At 40.8% G+C, this 12,577-nt stretch overlaps 1 protein-coding gene across 1 annotated transcript in view; it reads right to left on the bottom strand.

Annotated features, from left to right (window-relative positions):
- The window catches only part of nphp4 (nephronophthisis 4), a 148,937-nt gene that overhangs the window by 30,121 nt on the left and 106,239 nt on the right, over nucleotides 1–12,577 (bottom strand). Inside the window, exons 17-19 of the mRNA XM_046397509.1 lie at nucleotides 11,726–11,886; nucleotides 10,706–10,889; nucleotides 1,658–1,792 (exon numbers count right to left, since the gene is read on the bottom strand). Coding sequence (XP_046253465.1) covers nucleotides 1,658–1,792; nucleotides 10,706–10,889; nucleotides 11,726–11,886 — 480 coding nt within the window. The remainder of the gene's footprint in view (nucleotides 1–1,657; nucleotides 1,793–10,705; nucleotides 10,890–11,725; nucleotides 11,887–12,577) is intronic.

Genomic DNA, 12,577 nt, shown 5'->3' with positions numbered 1-12,577 from the left:
GGTCACCACCCAAATAAAAGGCACTAATTGCTCAGTGGTGCTGTGGAACAAACTCAAAAATATCTGAAGATATGAAATTGTCTCAGAAACGTTGAGATGTTCAGTTAAATAAGTCTGTCTGTGAAGATGCAGGAGCACAAACCCAGATGCACACAAGTGACCTCTGACCTAAAGGGACGAAGGATGTCAGATGAATTCAGCCTCTTCTAACCAGCCACAAAGGATAAATGACTTTGTTTTCTCTCCTTCCTGAGTGTGTCCCTCTCTCTTCCTCTCCTCTTATTCACCATAAATGACAGAACTGTTGACTAAAATGTGTAAGTATCAATACTCTGTTGTTTTAGATTCAGAACATACAGTCATTTTTGATTCCAGTAAAATTCAAACTCTGCTTCACAATCTGTTCATTTACAGGATATCACACTGCTACCTAATGAATATTGGTAATACAATTAATAAACATACAAGCAAATACCAGTACAACTTGAGTGTAATTGGAAAAAAAATTATATATATTATATAATATATATGATATCATTATAAATGATAAAATGATTTAGCTTTGGTTTAAGGGCTATTATTATGTATAATTTTGTTAGATGTGTTCCACTGTTTACTAGTTCTTAGATACAGATGAGAAAATGACCATTATGTTATTCTGTGTTATCTGATTAATTAACGTTACAAGTGCTTACACTGGCTGTCATGATATGTGACATATAACGATGAACAGAAGGAAAGAGTATGCAACAGGCATGTTCTTTTAATAGAATTAAAATGTTTACCCTTTATAATAAGAAGCCAGTGTTTCTCCTAACACAAAGGAATTAATTAGTAATTAATGTGCCTCCTAAGTGAGTGCCAAGAATCATCTTTCTTCCAAAACACGCCTCCTGTACTATAAAACTTAGCAACACCTGCTGGCTCTGCTCTTCTGCACTCGGCTGTTTTTCACTTTCTTTTGGATGCTATTTCTTTGGCCTTGCCAGCCATGGGCCCTTCATAAACATGCTCCAGAATGAACTCTAAACTGAGAATAAAGACTGCAGATATACCTAAAAACCACAAGCCGAACAGGCTGAATGCAACAAGACCAGAACAAACACGCTGTGCGCCTGCTAAGGCGACCCTGGATCCATCCTCCTGAGGAATGCTGACCCAGCTGCTTCACTGGAGCTACAGCCGTCATCATGTGGGTGTCACCCCGCTGATCCAAAGATCACCAAGTCTGCTTCACCATACTCACCACTGCCTAGAAAACTTGCCTTATCATCAGCCTTCTTCATGGCAGAAAAAGTAGGAATTAACCATCTTCCATGTGTTTGAGAGTTGATGCAGAACTTCTAAAATGATTTTTAAGAAAAAAGCTCTAGTGAATGCTAGGTGTGAACTAGTGATAGTGTTATTGATACCATTCATTCATTCATTCATGTATGTATATATACACGTGTATATGCTTAGTGGTTTACAACTTTCACATATAAAACTGATTCATTTGATGAGAATAATTTTCCTCCTAATGAATTAATGTGGGGATCAATTAATTAAGGAGGTGAACCCCCACAACTCAACGTGTGCTCCAGATCAAGTTGCCCGTAGTATATGTTAGTATATCAACACAGACAGAATTCGGTGAGCTGTGGACTGAAGTGCTTGCCATTGAGCTGGAGGGTGTTTCTGGATGATAGGCTCCCTCCTCTGAAGCCACTTGTGACTTCACGAGGTGTGATGATGTGAGGATGAGATGGCATCACGTCTGCTGCCCTCCTCCTGCTTGGATCTACCGGGCATCCTGTAGAAGAGAAATATCGGTTTTAATTTGACATTAAATTTTGTGAGGTCATAAATTAAATTACTGGACAAAAAAAAAGCCCTAAGGGCAACTTAATAACTTGATTTATACTTAAAGTTTATACTTAAATGCTTAGCATCAAAGACAAAACTTGATCAACCCACACTGCTTTTTCAATTTAAAATTTATTTTTCACACGAAATTGCAGAGAAAGTCCCAGGTTTGCTTTTCTTGTTGACAAAGAGGGCAAGTCGGCCTGGAACTGTTGGGTTTGAAGCTCAGAACCTGGGTACTACCTGAATGTAATATCAAACCCTTTACAAAGAACTTGCCAATATCTAGAGAGGCACATCACCTGTCTGAACTTCAGAGTTATCTGTAACTTGTGAATAGCAACAATTGCTAAAAAATGAACAGACTCCACTACAGACTTGCTTGCTGTTTGATCACACATTATGTTTGAGGCTATCTCTGCATCACTATCAGGATCGTAGCTGACAGAAGCACATTCAACTATCTTGGGAACTCCTGATTTGATTCATTCTATTAAAAGACCAAATCTGTGTAACTCCAGCAGTGGCTTGAGACTTGGTTGTTTGCCACTTCTTGAAGTAACGAGCCAAACCAACATCTGACACTAGATCCGACCAGTTTGCCAAAAAAAATATAAAAGCACTTTTAAGCCAAAGTTCTCTTTTAAGTCGCATGTGAAACAAGACATTTTTATTGTAGACAGAGCCAAAGTGAACACATTCCAGGGTAAACCCTGGCTTAGAACACTCAAGGCAGGATCAATACATGAAGACAAGCCTACAGCGGTTAATTAGAGGCCTGAAATTGCTGGAGAGATCTGGACACAGAGCTTGCCATGCGTAGAGTGTCACGCTGATTGATGGTTAGTGCTGGCCTCTGTCCGGTTTGGCTCACTCCTTTGTGTCAGATGTAGTGAGACACCAGTTTTTCTAGAGGTGGTGCTTGACCACATTATTACAGATCTTTCTTTGAAAGAACAGTTTGGTTTTTGGATTGGTCCAGGCACTCTTACGTCATGTCACCACAAAAGCTTTATCTCATTGTTTGGATGACTAAGCTGACAGTTTGGAATAATTCTGTAAAACCTGCCTCTTGACCAGAATGCCTTCACTTTTCAACCTTATTAGTCTCCCTTTCTGTTCGTAAATGGGAAAATCATCATGTTCCCTCTCTTTTTAAAAGCAAGTGGATAAGTAAGCACTTTTACAAATACAGACAAGCATGGTTCATATCAGGTTTTCTTCTAACATTAATTCATCCTTTGCAGAGCCGGGACAGTACAGCAGCTGAGAGAAAGGCTTGCTTTTGCTTTTAAAGAGTGTTTTATACACAACATGTCTGTTAATGGCATTAATGCCTGTTAATGGAAGTGTGACAGATAATTGCTCACAGAGTCACATTCAGAGCACCAGCTGGCAGGCATGTGCAATCTTCACAGGAGCATTTTCAAATATCATAGGTCAAAAGACTTGTTTTGTGCATTTTACAGGTACTCCAAGGCCAACACTTGGAATGTGTTAGATACAACTTACAACAGCTGACTGAAGGAGTAATTAAAACCAAAGTTTAGGGCTCTTTAAATTACAGTGCACTTTGACACAATGCTCCCATCAGTGTCTAGACTTTGAAACATCACAACATAACTAACAGTGATGCTTAACTGTAGAGTAAGAAGTTTTAGCATTTCCTGAGAGGCTTTGGGATAACTCATCCGGGATGCTTTCATTTGAAATATGTTGAGTGCAGCAATTAAGTGGCTTTACCGCCCAGAAGTGACACCTCGGTGAGCTTGTAGGAGTTTTAGAAGGGGAGGCAGAAAGCACCCTCCAAATCTTTCAGAGGTAAAATCCTTCATCAACAAACTGATAATAGGCAGCAGCTAAATGAGTAATGGGGAGCTGATGTTGCCATGCAAACAGACACAGACAGCGCAGTTCTGCAGATTAATGGGTGAGGTGTCTGCCGTCCCAATGCATTCCCCTCATCATCCATCACCCTTCCCTGGCCACACGACTGAGCTGAATGTATTTGTTTGAGTTATATTTCCCAAATATAACTGTGAACACATTACTTCTACTGTCGCGTAAACATCTCCAATCAATAACAGAGCCATAGAGATTTCATTCCCAGTGCCTCATTATGGGCCTTTCAGCCTGCTTTCTTTTGTGTGGGAAAATGCTTTGATGATGGATCGAATTATAAAATACGTCTGCAAGGATGTGATAAGATGAGCACCCCAGTGCTACTTGCCCACAATAAGACACATGGACTGATGATGAACCCAAGTGTGACCCTCTTATTTAAGCATTCAATCATTTTAATTAATCAGCTATCACTATGACCATTATTAGACTCATCAGATAATATCTACTTTAGAGCTAATCCAGGTTGACATGGTTGTTGTGCCCTTGGTCACAGTATCTGTCCCTAACTGTTGAATTAACTGGCAGATTGTTAAGACAGAGCTGATGATCTTCATCACTGAAATGAAAGCTGATACTCCGGCTTTATGTTGCAGACAGAAAGCCCAGCGCAGCATTTGCTGCTCTCTGTTGTCTGTGTCGAGGAGAGTAATTGTGAACAAAGTGCCAGGGGGCTGAACTCTATCAAATTTATTGACTACCTCTCTCTGTTGCATGACAATAACGCTACTCGGCACTACCCCACCTGCCCGCCCTCTTTGCTCTGCTGGCAGTTCTTGAGGTTAAGGCCACCACAAACCACTGATTTACTGGCCCTCAGAACAAATGGGAGCAAGCACCGCAGGGGTTTCAAAGTAGTCTGCAATATTCGATTTCTTCTGGCTTCCCGTTCCAGGCCACTGACCTTTCAGAATAAGCAGATTCCCTCTCACCTCGGGGCTAAAAGCAAGGCTGATAAAGTCAGGCCTTAATGCGCCAGCAGCAAGAGCTTTTAATGAGCAAGACATACTGTACGTGCATCCCTCAGGGAAGTCAACTAGCTAAACTAATTGTTAGGTAAATTTCCCTGATATTTTGTTCCACTAGTGGAAGCTTCAGGCAGGATTCTCTCTACTCTCTCTTGTTGCAACAGTCAGTCTCTCCAGGGCTTATCAGGCAGCTGCAGATGAGGAGCACTGTGAGGTCTGGAGAAGGTTCTAATCTGTCTTCTCTACTGTGCAGAAGCAGATACATGCTTTCTGTGTGTGTGTGTGTGTGTGTGTGTGTGTGTGTGTGTCTGAGTGGGAGAGAGAGAGAGAGAGACCAAGTGTGTGCATGTGTGTGGACAGAGCAAAAGAGGTGGCAAAAGAAAGTGAGAATTAAGGGGGAAATGATACTGACACAACTCTCTCAGCAAAAAGGATTTTTCATCACATGGGCTTTCCCTTCTGTCACATATGAGTCTTTTTATTGCTGGCAGATATTACCAACATGTTTCCAGATTTGATATTAGATGCTCTCATTGTCTTAATTTTTGGCAACGTAGCTAAAATTACCCTTTCATGAAGATGAACCCAATCAACGTGTGTAAGATAGAGTTGGACCATAAAAAGCTATTATACATTTGGCTCGGATATACTAGCTTGGAAATGTAATTTAAATTATTACCAGTCAAAATAAGCCCAGATTTAGTTACGTTACAGCTGCCCTACCCAATAGTTTTATAACGATGGTTCAAATAACTTTATGCAATGTGTAAAAGGGTGATCATAATAAAGAACCAAAGAGAATTATTGCATATTTCTGCAGTTACTGTATATTCAGCTTTACTCAGCATTTTACCATTGTTTAGCTTGTTTTTGTTTTTCCCACATGCAACTTTCACTCTTAAAAACATCGGTTCCAGTCAGAGAAGGCAGCTTTTGTTTGCAGTGACAAAGGTCTGATAAACCAACTGTACAATAAGAGACCAGCACTAAACGGCAGACAAAGAAAGACTGTGACCAACTGGTGAACATAATGTAGCATCTAGCAGCTAAAGAGCCATGCACACCAATCAGGCACAACATTAACACTGCTGCCAGCTGAAGTGAAAAACATCAATCATTTGTTTACAATGCAATGTTCTGTGGAAACCTTGGTTTCTGGCAATCATGTGGATGTTCTTTGACACACACCACTCACCTAAACATTACCAAATACACCCCACCCCCATGGCAACAGCTCTTCCCGTCAGCAGCAGCGTCACCCTAGCTGGACAGTGTACCCCGTCACATTTCAAAAACAGGAATGTCTCAAGGACCACAACAACGGCCTGTAGACTCCTCCGATCTCAATCTGATTGAAAATCTGTGGGATGCGCCAGAATAAGCTGAATCCACCCTCCCACCTGGAGGTCCCACCCTACAGGACCCACAGGATCCAACATTCTGATGGTGGTGACCACAAAATACCCCCGGATGTTCTCTGTCCCCTCCCCTGACAGGTCAGAGCTGTTTTGGCAGCACAAAGGGGATCTACAAAACATCAAGTAGGTGGTTTCAATGTTGCAGCTGATTGGTATATCTTCCTCAAGATGTGGTGGAGACCAAAATTATGACAGAAGGTGAAAACCTTGATGTGTGAATAAGAACATGTTGTTTGGTATGTGATTTCCTGTTCTTCTCCCCCCCCAAGTAGCCAAAAAACTAGATCAGTTGTCACGTTCAGGCCCAGCCAAGTCATGTAAGTAGAAAACGCTGCTATCTCGAGGCAGCAAAAAGTCATCAAAAGCCTGGTTTAAAGTTGTTGGCAAAGTATCTGTCCTGTGATATAAAAAGGGTGCATTATTCAGATAGTAAGATGCACCTATACAGGCAGCTTCTACTTGTTACAGGCTGGTGATACAAGTGTAATTTGTAATTCAAATTTTTTATGCGCACAGTGATGCCACTGCAGAAAATATTGTGGGACATTTAATTACCTGGATTGTGACTTACCTGTGAACTTCTTCATGTGTTGAACAACTGTGTGTCAAGAGATTTAAGTAAGCAAATCAAGTTAAGCTGTTCTGCCTAATGCATACAGCTTTTCTCTTAAAGGGGCAACAAACTTATTGTTTCTGCTGTGGGCGATCGATGTAGGTAATGTAATTAATATTTACCTCATTTATGATGCATTATTTCACCCACCCTCATCCCATTAGCTTTTAACCATGATTATTGAATGATTATTTTTATGAACTAGCCCACCTGATCCACAGACTGTGATCTGCACATTACTATGACACATATTAACTCTTCTCCTTCTCAGTTAAAAATTGATGCAATGGCTCATATGTAGTCAAACGAGGTTGCTGATAGAACAGAGAATCGGAAGATGGTGGCAGTGGGTCCACTGGCAAAGGAACTGGACTCAGCAACCTCTACTGACATCATGTGAGAGGCGAAGAGACCAAAGATAATGTTGATGGAGTAAGCTAAGAAGAAAAAATTAGAGAATGACCAAGCAAAGAACAAGAGTAAAAACTCCCACCTTTTGTAGTTGGCAACAGTTTTGTGAAACAAAAGGCTGCAAGGCAGACACCAGCCTGGAACTCTTGCCATTGGACTATTAAGTAATATTATGTTTCATGTAGTTGCACTAACTTGATGTTTTGACTCTCTAGTTTTGCATAGTTTTGCTTTAAATGTGCAACATTTTTTTTTCTAACTTGATTCTGAACTTGTTCTACTGCCTCACAGCCTGAAATCTATGCAAAACTGCCTGTTTTTCTTTGTTTCTTTCATTCTTTAGTTTTTATTTTACCCATCCATTTACTTTGTCTTTGTCTGTCTGTGATTCTTCTGTGTTGTGGTTGCTTGCCTGTTTGTTTCAGAAAGACAACATACAGTAACCACTGTTAACAGACTATCAATTGAACCACAGTGTCAGTCTTTGGAAAAGCTCTGGGCTTCAGATCATAATGACATCAGGGACTATAAAAAAAAAAAATCATTGAGTGTTTCTGTTTTCTATCTTTGGTGCAAAGTTACTCACACATACAGTTGATTCTGCTCCGATAGTCTGACTCAGCAGGCTTTGGTCCAAGTAATAATTTCAAAAGTTCCAAAAAAATATTCATAGCAGCTCCCAAATGTTGAGCTCTTGGGCAGTTGTAAATAGTTTTAGGGTTAATCATATCTCTTTAATGTGCTTCTTCCCCTGCCTCCATCTTCATTTCCCACTCAGAGTTCATGTGGATTTAGCAGATGAAATCAATAATGCATTGTAGCTTTCCTCTGGATTCAACACTTGATCAGTTTCATGGGACAAGCAGGCGGTCGTCATGGCTTATACACTCCTCATCTGCTCCTACAGTTCTCTGTGTGGGAGCAATGTTTTCCTTCATACTACAAAACCAACCCCCCAAGGTTCCAGTGACAATTTCACAACTCTCTATTATTCTGATTAAGTCACTTCCTTTAGTCCTTCACAACGCTATTATTAAAAACCTGTTTTACAGAATGATTGAATAGGTCTGACAGCATATATCATTAGCATTAAATTAATTAGTTGTCAATCCCACCTCATGATGATTAAAAAGGATATCATTTGGTGTTTCATTCTTTTTCATTTGGAAATGACAGTCTGTCACTCACTTCCTCCAATAAAGCCTAATTCTGATGAATTCCCAACGGCGAAGTAAAGACATGATTAATAGCATGCATGACTGAAAAAAATAGAAAAGGAAGAGAGCAGTATGAAATCAGAATTGTAGAGCTGGTGAGTTACAATGGCATATAAATATATATATAGCTAATACATTTTTATACTCCTCTATTCCTCTATGGGGGGGCCGTGTAACACCATAGGCCACATCCACAGCAGTCCATCCATATTACCGCCACTCACCACTCACTTTTTCTTCTTAACAGAAATGCAGTTTTTAATTCCTGATTAATTTCAGTCACTTTCCTACTGCTGTTTTTTTTTCTTTTTTAATTACATTCAACTTTCTCTTTAGATGTTTCAAATTAAAAACCTGATAGGACTGGGAGGGCTAATGCCCTTTAAGTTACTAGAAGACTTTTAATTTGAAACATCTGTATAGTGAAGTGCTGAGTTTCATTCACAGCTGCTTAATAGAGAGCTATTTCGCTAGTTAAAGCCACCGTCCTCATAAGGAAAAGAAATTCCAGCCTCACTCAGAAAGCTCTGTACTGAGTTAGTGACTCTTCCTGTCGCAGTATCACACACTTTTTCCTTTGTTCTGCACACTGCATCATCAACCATTTTCAAGCGACCCTCCTTCACCGCTCAAGGTGCAATCCAGAAGCTGTATCTGTACAGTGTCAACACAGAAATACAGTCTGCCTTTCAGCTTGGCGAGCATGTATTTTTGAGTCCGTCCAGTAGGCATTTAGGAATAGCAGAGAATCCACAGAGAAGCCATGCAATCCTTTCATTGAACTTGAAAATCACAAAAATTTGAGTTCCAGGCCTCTAACAAGACGTCGGTGATACATTCCAACTGTCCGCCTCTCATTTCTGCCACCCTGCCTCATCACACAACCTGTCCACGCTCTGCTACACCTGCCTGTCTATAAGTCTGCATGTATGCATGAGTGCATACCGTCTTGTCATGTGTGAGTGATTTGATATGCATGCATCGTTGTGAGTGTGTGTCCCTCCCATCACATTTCTGTCAAATTCTTCATACAGCAAATCCATCTGTTGTACTATGGGTAACTTCTGACCCTCCCAGCCCCCCACCCCCCACACCCACCCAGTGAGCAGCATTAATGACTAGGCTTCACATCCTTTACCACCCACCAAATAAGAACACTGATTTATTACAGCCTGATGACAGACACAGAGAAAGAAATAGTCACACAGAGAATGTAGGGGTGTTGAGAGAAGAAAGCAAACAGCCAAATAGAGGGTGGAAGATGTGATAGGATGGTAAGAGGTAAATAGATGAATAGGAGAAAGCAGGAAGACAGTGATAAAGAGCAAAGAGAGAAGTGTGAAAGGCAGCGACAGATGGAAGCAGAAACAAAGACAAGTGCCTGCAAGTCCTCCCTCCCCAAATTGATTCTGACTGTCGGCCAGAGCGCCTGATGGATATCTGAGTCTTGATTGGAATTTACATGCCAGACACAACCGTCCTCCTTCCACCCTGTCCAGCACCACCCAAAAACCCACTGCGCTCTCAACCTGCTCTGAGTGATAAGTGCTGGCATATTTAGCCCCAACAATGGCACTGCAGAGTTTCTGAGGCTTGGAGAATGATGCATTGTTTATGAGAAGGAGTATCGTTTCAACAGTTGATTAATGGCCAGCAAGTTATCATCAGCTGCCATCGCAGTGCAGGGCCACGCTAGGGCCAAATTGGATGAGTGCAAGAGAAGAGGAAAGGTGCTCAGTTGCTAGACGAAGTGGAACTATCATATCAAGATATTTCGTTTTGGCACAGTGTTTACTTTGAGAGCCTGCATACCTCGAGAAAATGGGAACTTTCAACAGCAGCAGCAGCCCTCGGGATTCACTGTCATTTCCCAACTCGACACATCAATAAAAGTAAACAGACAACATTACTTCATAATCTGAGGCTCCAAATGGAATATGACCTGAATATAAAACACTCTTGTAAATATTTCAGAGGAGAAGGAGATTTGCGTGATATTGAAACTGGATTTTTCTTTTGACAGCCAAGACAAATACAAGTACTTCTTTTTCTGGCTTTCCTCACATTTACCTTCACGGAACTACTCAACCATTCACTACAGCCCTTCATTCCTATGCATCCCATCACTCTCAACCATCTTCTATGTCTCAATGGTGGCTGCACTAGATTTAGTCTATTCGATTTACAAGCTTCACCTGTAGAGTATGCGCTAATAGCAACAAAAAGTAAGACAACTATCTGGCTGGCCACATTAATTCTCATTTAATATTTCATTCAATACTACATGACGGTCATGTCAAAAACAAAAAATAACATATCCAAAACACATACCTATATTGCCTGTGCGTATATGCAGTCGGCCCCTGACAATGGTGTGGACCGTCATGGGACTGACGGTTGATCGTTGGCCCAAATCTGCGTTAGTCAGCAGGGTGTCTTCTCCCACGTAATCAGTGGTCAGAACCTCCACTTCATGAAGGGCCTGCACTGCTGATTTACCCTGACGCAACATGTACTGGGGACACAAAATAGAGTAAGAGTAAACACAAAAATGTACTGATCAAGACATGGTGTGTGTGTGTGTGTGACTAAATGAAGACAGATGAGCAAGAAAATGAAAGCACATACACGCTAGGAATGGTCATGAATTTGAGTTATTGCTAAATGAATAGGGTCAGGTTCACCTCTGCCCAGTAGTAAACTACTGCCTCAGTTCTCTCTCATTAAATGCCTGACAAAGTTCATGCTGCAAAATCAATCAATTAAACATCGAGGCTGGCAAAAGAGTTTCTGTCCAATCAATAGACAGCAGAGTTGAAAAGTCCAAAATTAAAAAGCCCTTAATCTGTGGTTTGATTTTCTTTAGAGGTTAAATTAGAAAACTTACTTTAGTCAAATCCTTGAACACAGAGTACACTGGGAACACTAAATAGTCCTGGGGTTATCCAAAACAGCCTCAAAGTATGCATAGCTCGTAAAATTGGATAATTTATGCTCGTTCCGGTTCCAGCTGGCATAGTGTAAAACCATTTATAAAAACAATTATTACGGAGGGAACCTGGTTAATATAGAGTAAAGAGTTTCTGTATTTGACATTCTATTATCAGTCGCAGTTTTATCTGCAATGCCTGGTTCACGCTGTTAAAAGTGTTGCACGCCGCATGAATCAATGAAAAATACACTGTGCTGCAATGGTGTGTCATGAGCTGACAATGCATACATAAACTGAAGGTGTTTTCTATTTTTTGATTCTCAAATCCTGTCGATGAACATCACAGCTGCAGCTGTAATACTGCAACTAACAATTACAAACAATCACTTTCATCTCAATAGATTTGAACCAGCCTCTACCTTGAGCTCAATGGCAGTAGAACCTATGAGGAGCAATGAGTCGCTGTCCCATATGTCGATGTGCACTGTGTGGAGGGCCAGGTAGCGCAGAAACCAGCGCTTCTCTCCTGGCCTCAGGAAACCCTCATCTACTCTGAACTGCACCTGCAGGCCTGGAGAGCCTAGACAAATAGAGAGGAGACTTCAGTGCGGAGGGAAAAACATACAGACTGTTTAAAAATTAAAATTATGTAAGAGAGCACTCGTAAGTACTTTATTGTTAATTTAATGCAAAAGTGAATGCCTTGAGCGCAAGGTAAAAACAACAAAAAATGTGGCACTTAACAAATGTTAATGGACTGCAATCTAACAACATAACACCATCCTGGTCCTTGCTGTGTTTCTTGCTGCATTACTGGCACCAACTGTCAGTTAGAGGTTTAGCATTAAACTGCTCTTATGGTAGGCCTATTTGGCCACATCCTTGTGTGTTGAATAAAATACAAACAATAAAGGAGCCACTCATAAAAAAGCTCCATAATACTACTAGTGCTCAAAAACGTCCATGAAATTAGGCTCATTTAAGACAGTGTTATACATCAATACATCACCAGCTGTATCATCACAACAGGAAATTGCACAGTGTTACTGCACAAATCTCACGGAAAAACATTCCACATAACACATATCGCACACACCCCATAGTAGAAACACAAAGTAAAACCACCAAAGTGAAGACGCTGTAAAATATTTGCACAGTCTCTCCAGCCTCATGTAATATTGTTTAAAAGTTTCATGGAGGGAGGAGCAAATGAGTTTTTAAAATGGTTGAGTTTACAGTGGGGTATAGTCCACCAGAGGGCAAGAGCACAT

This window comes from Scatophagus argus, chromosome 8 (assembly GCF_020382885.2).
Source record: "Scatophagus argus isolate fScaArg1 chromosome 8, fScaArg1.pri, whole genome shotgun sequence".
In the NCBI taxonomy this organism is placed as follows: domain Eukaryota; kingdom Metazoa; phylum Chordata; class Actinopteri; family Scatophagidae; genus Scatophagus; species Scatophagus argus.
This window is presented reverse-complemented; position numbering and strand designations above follow the sequence as displayed.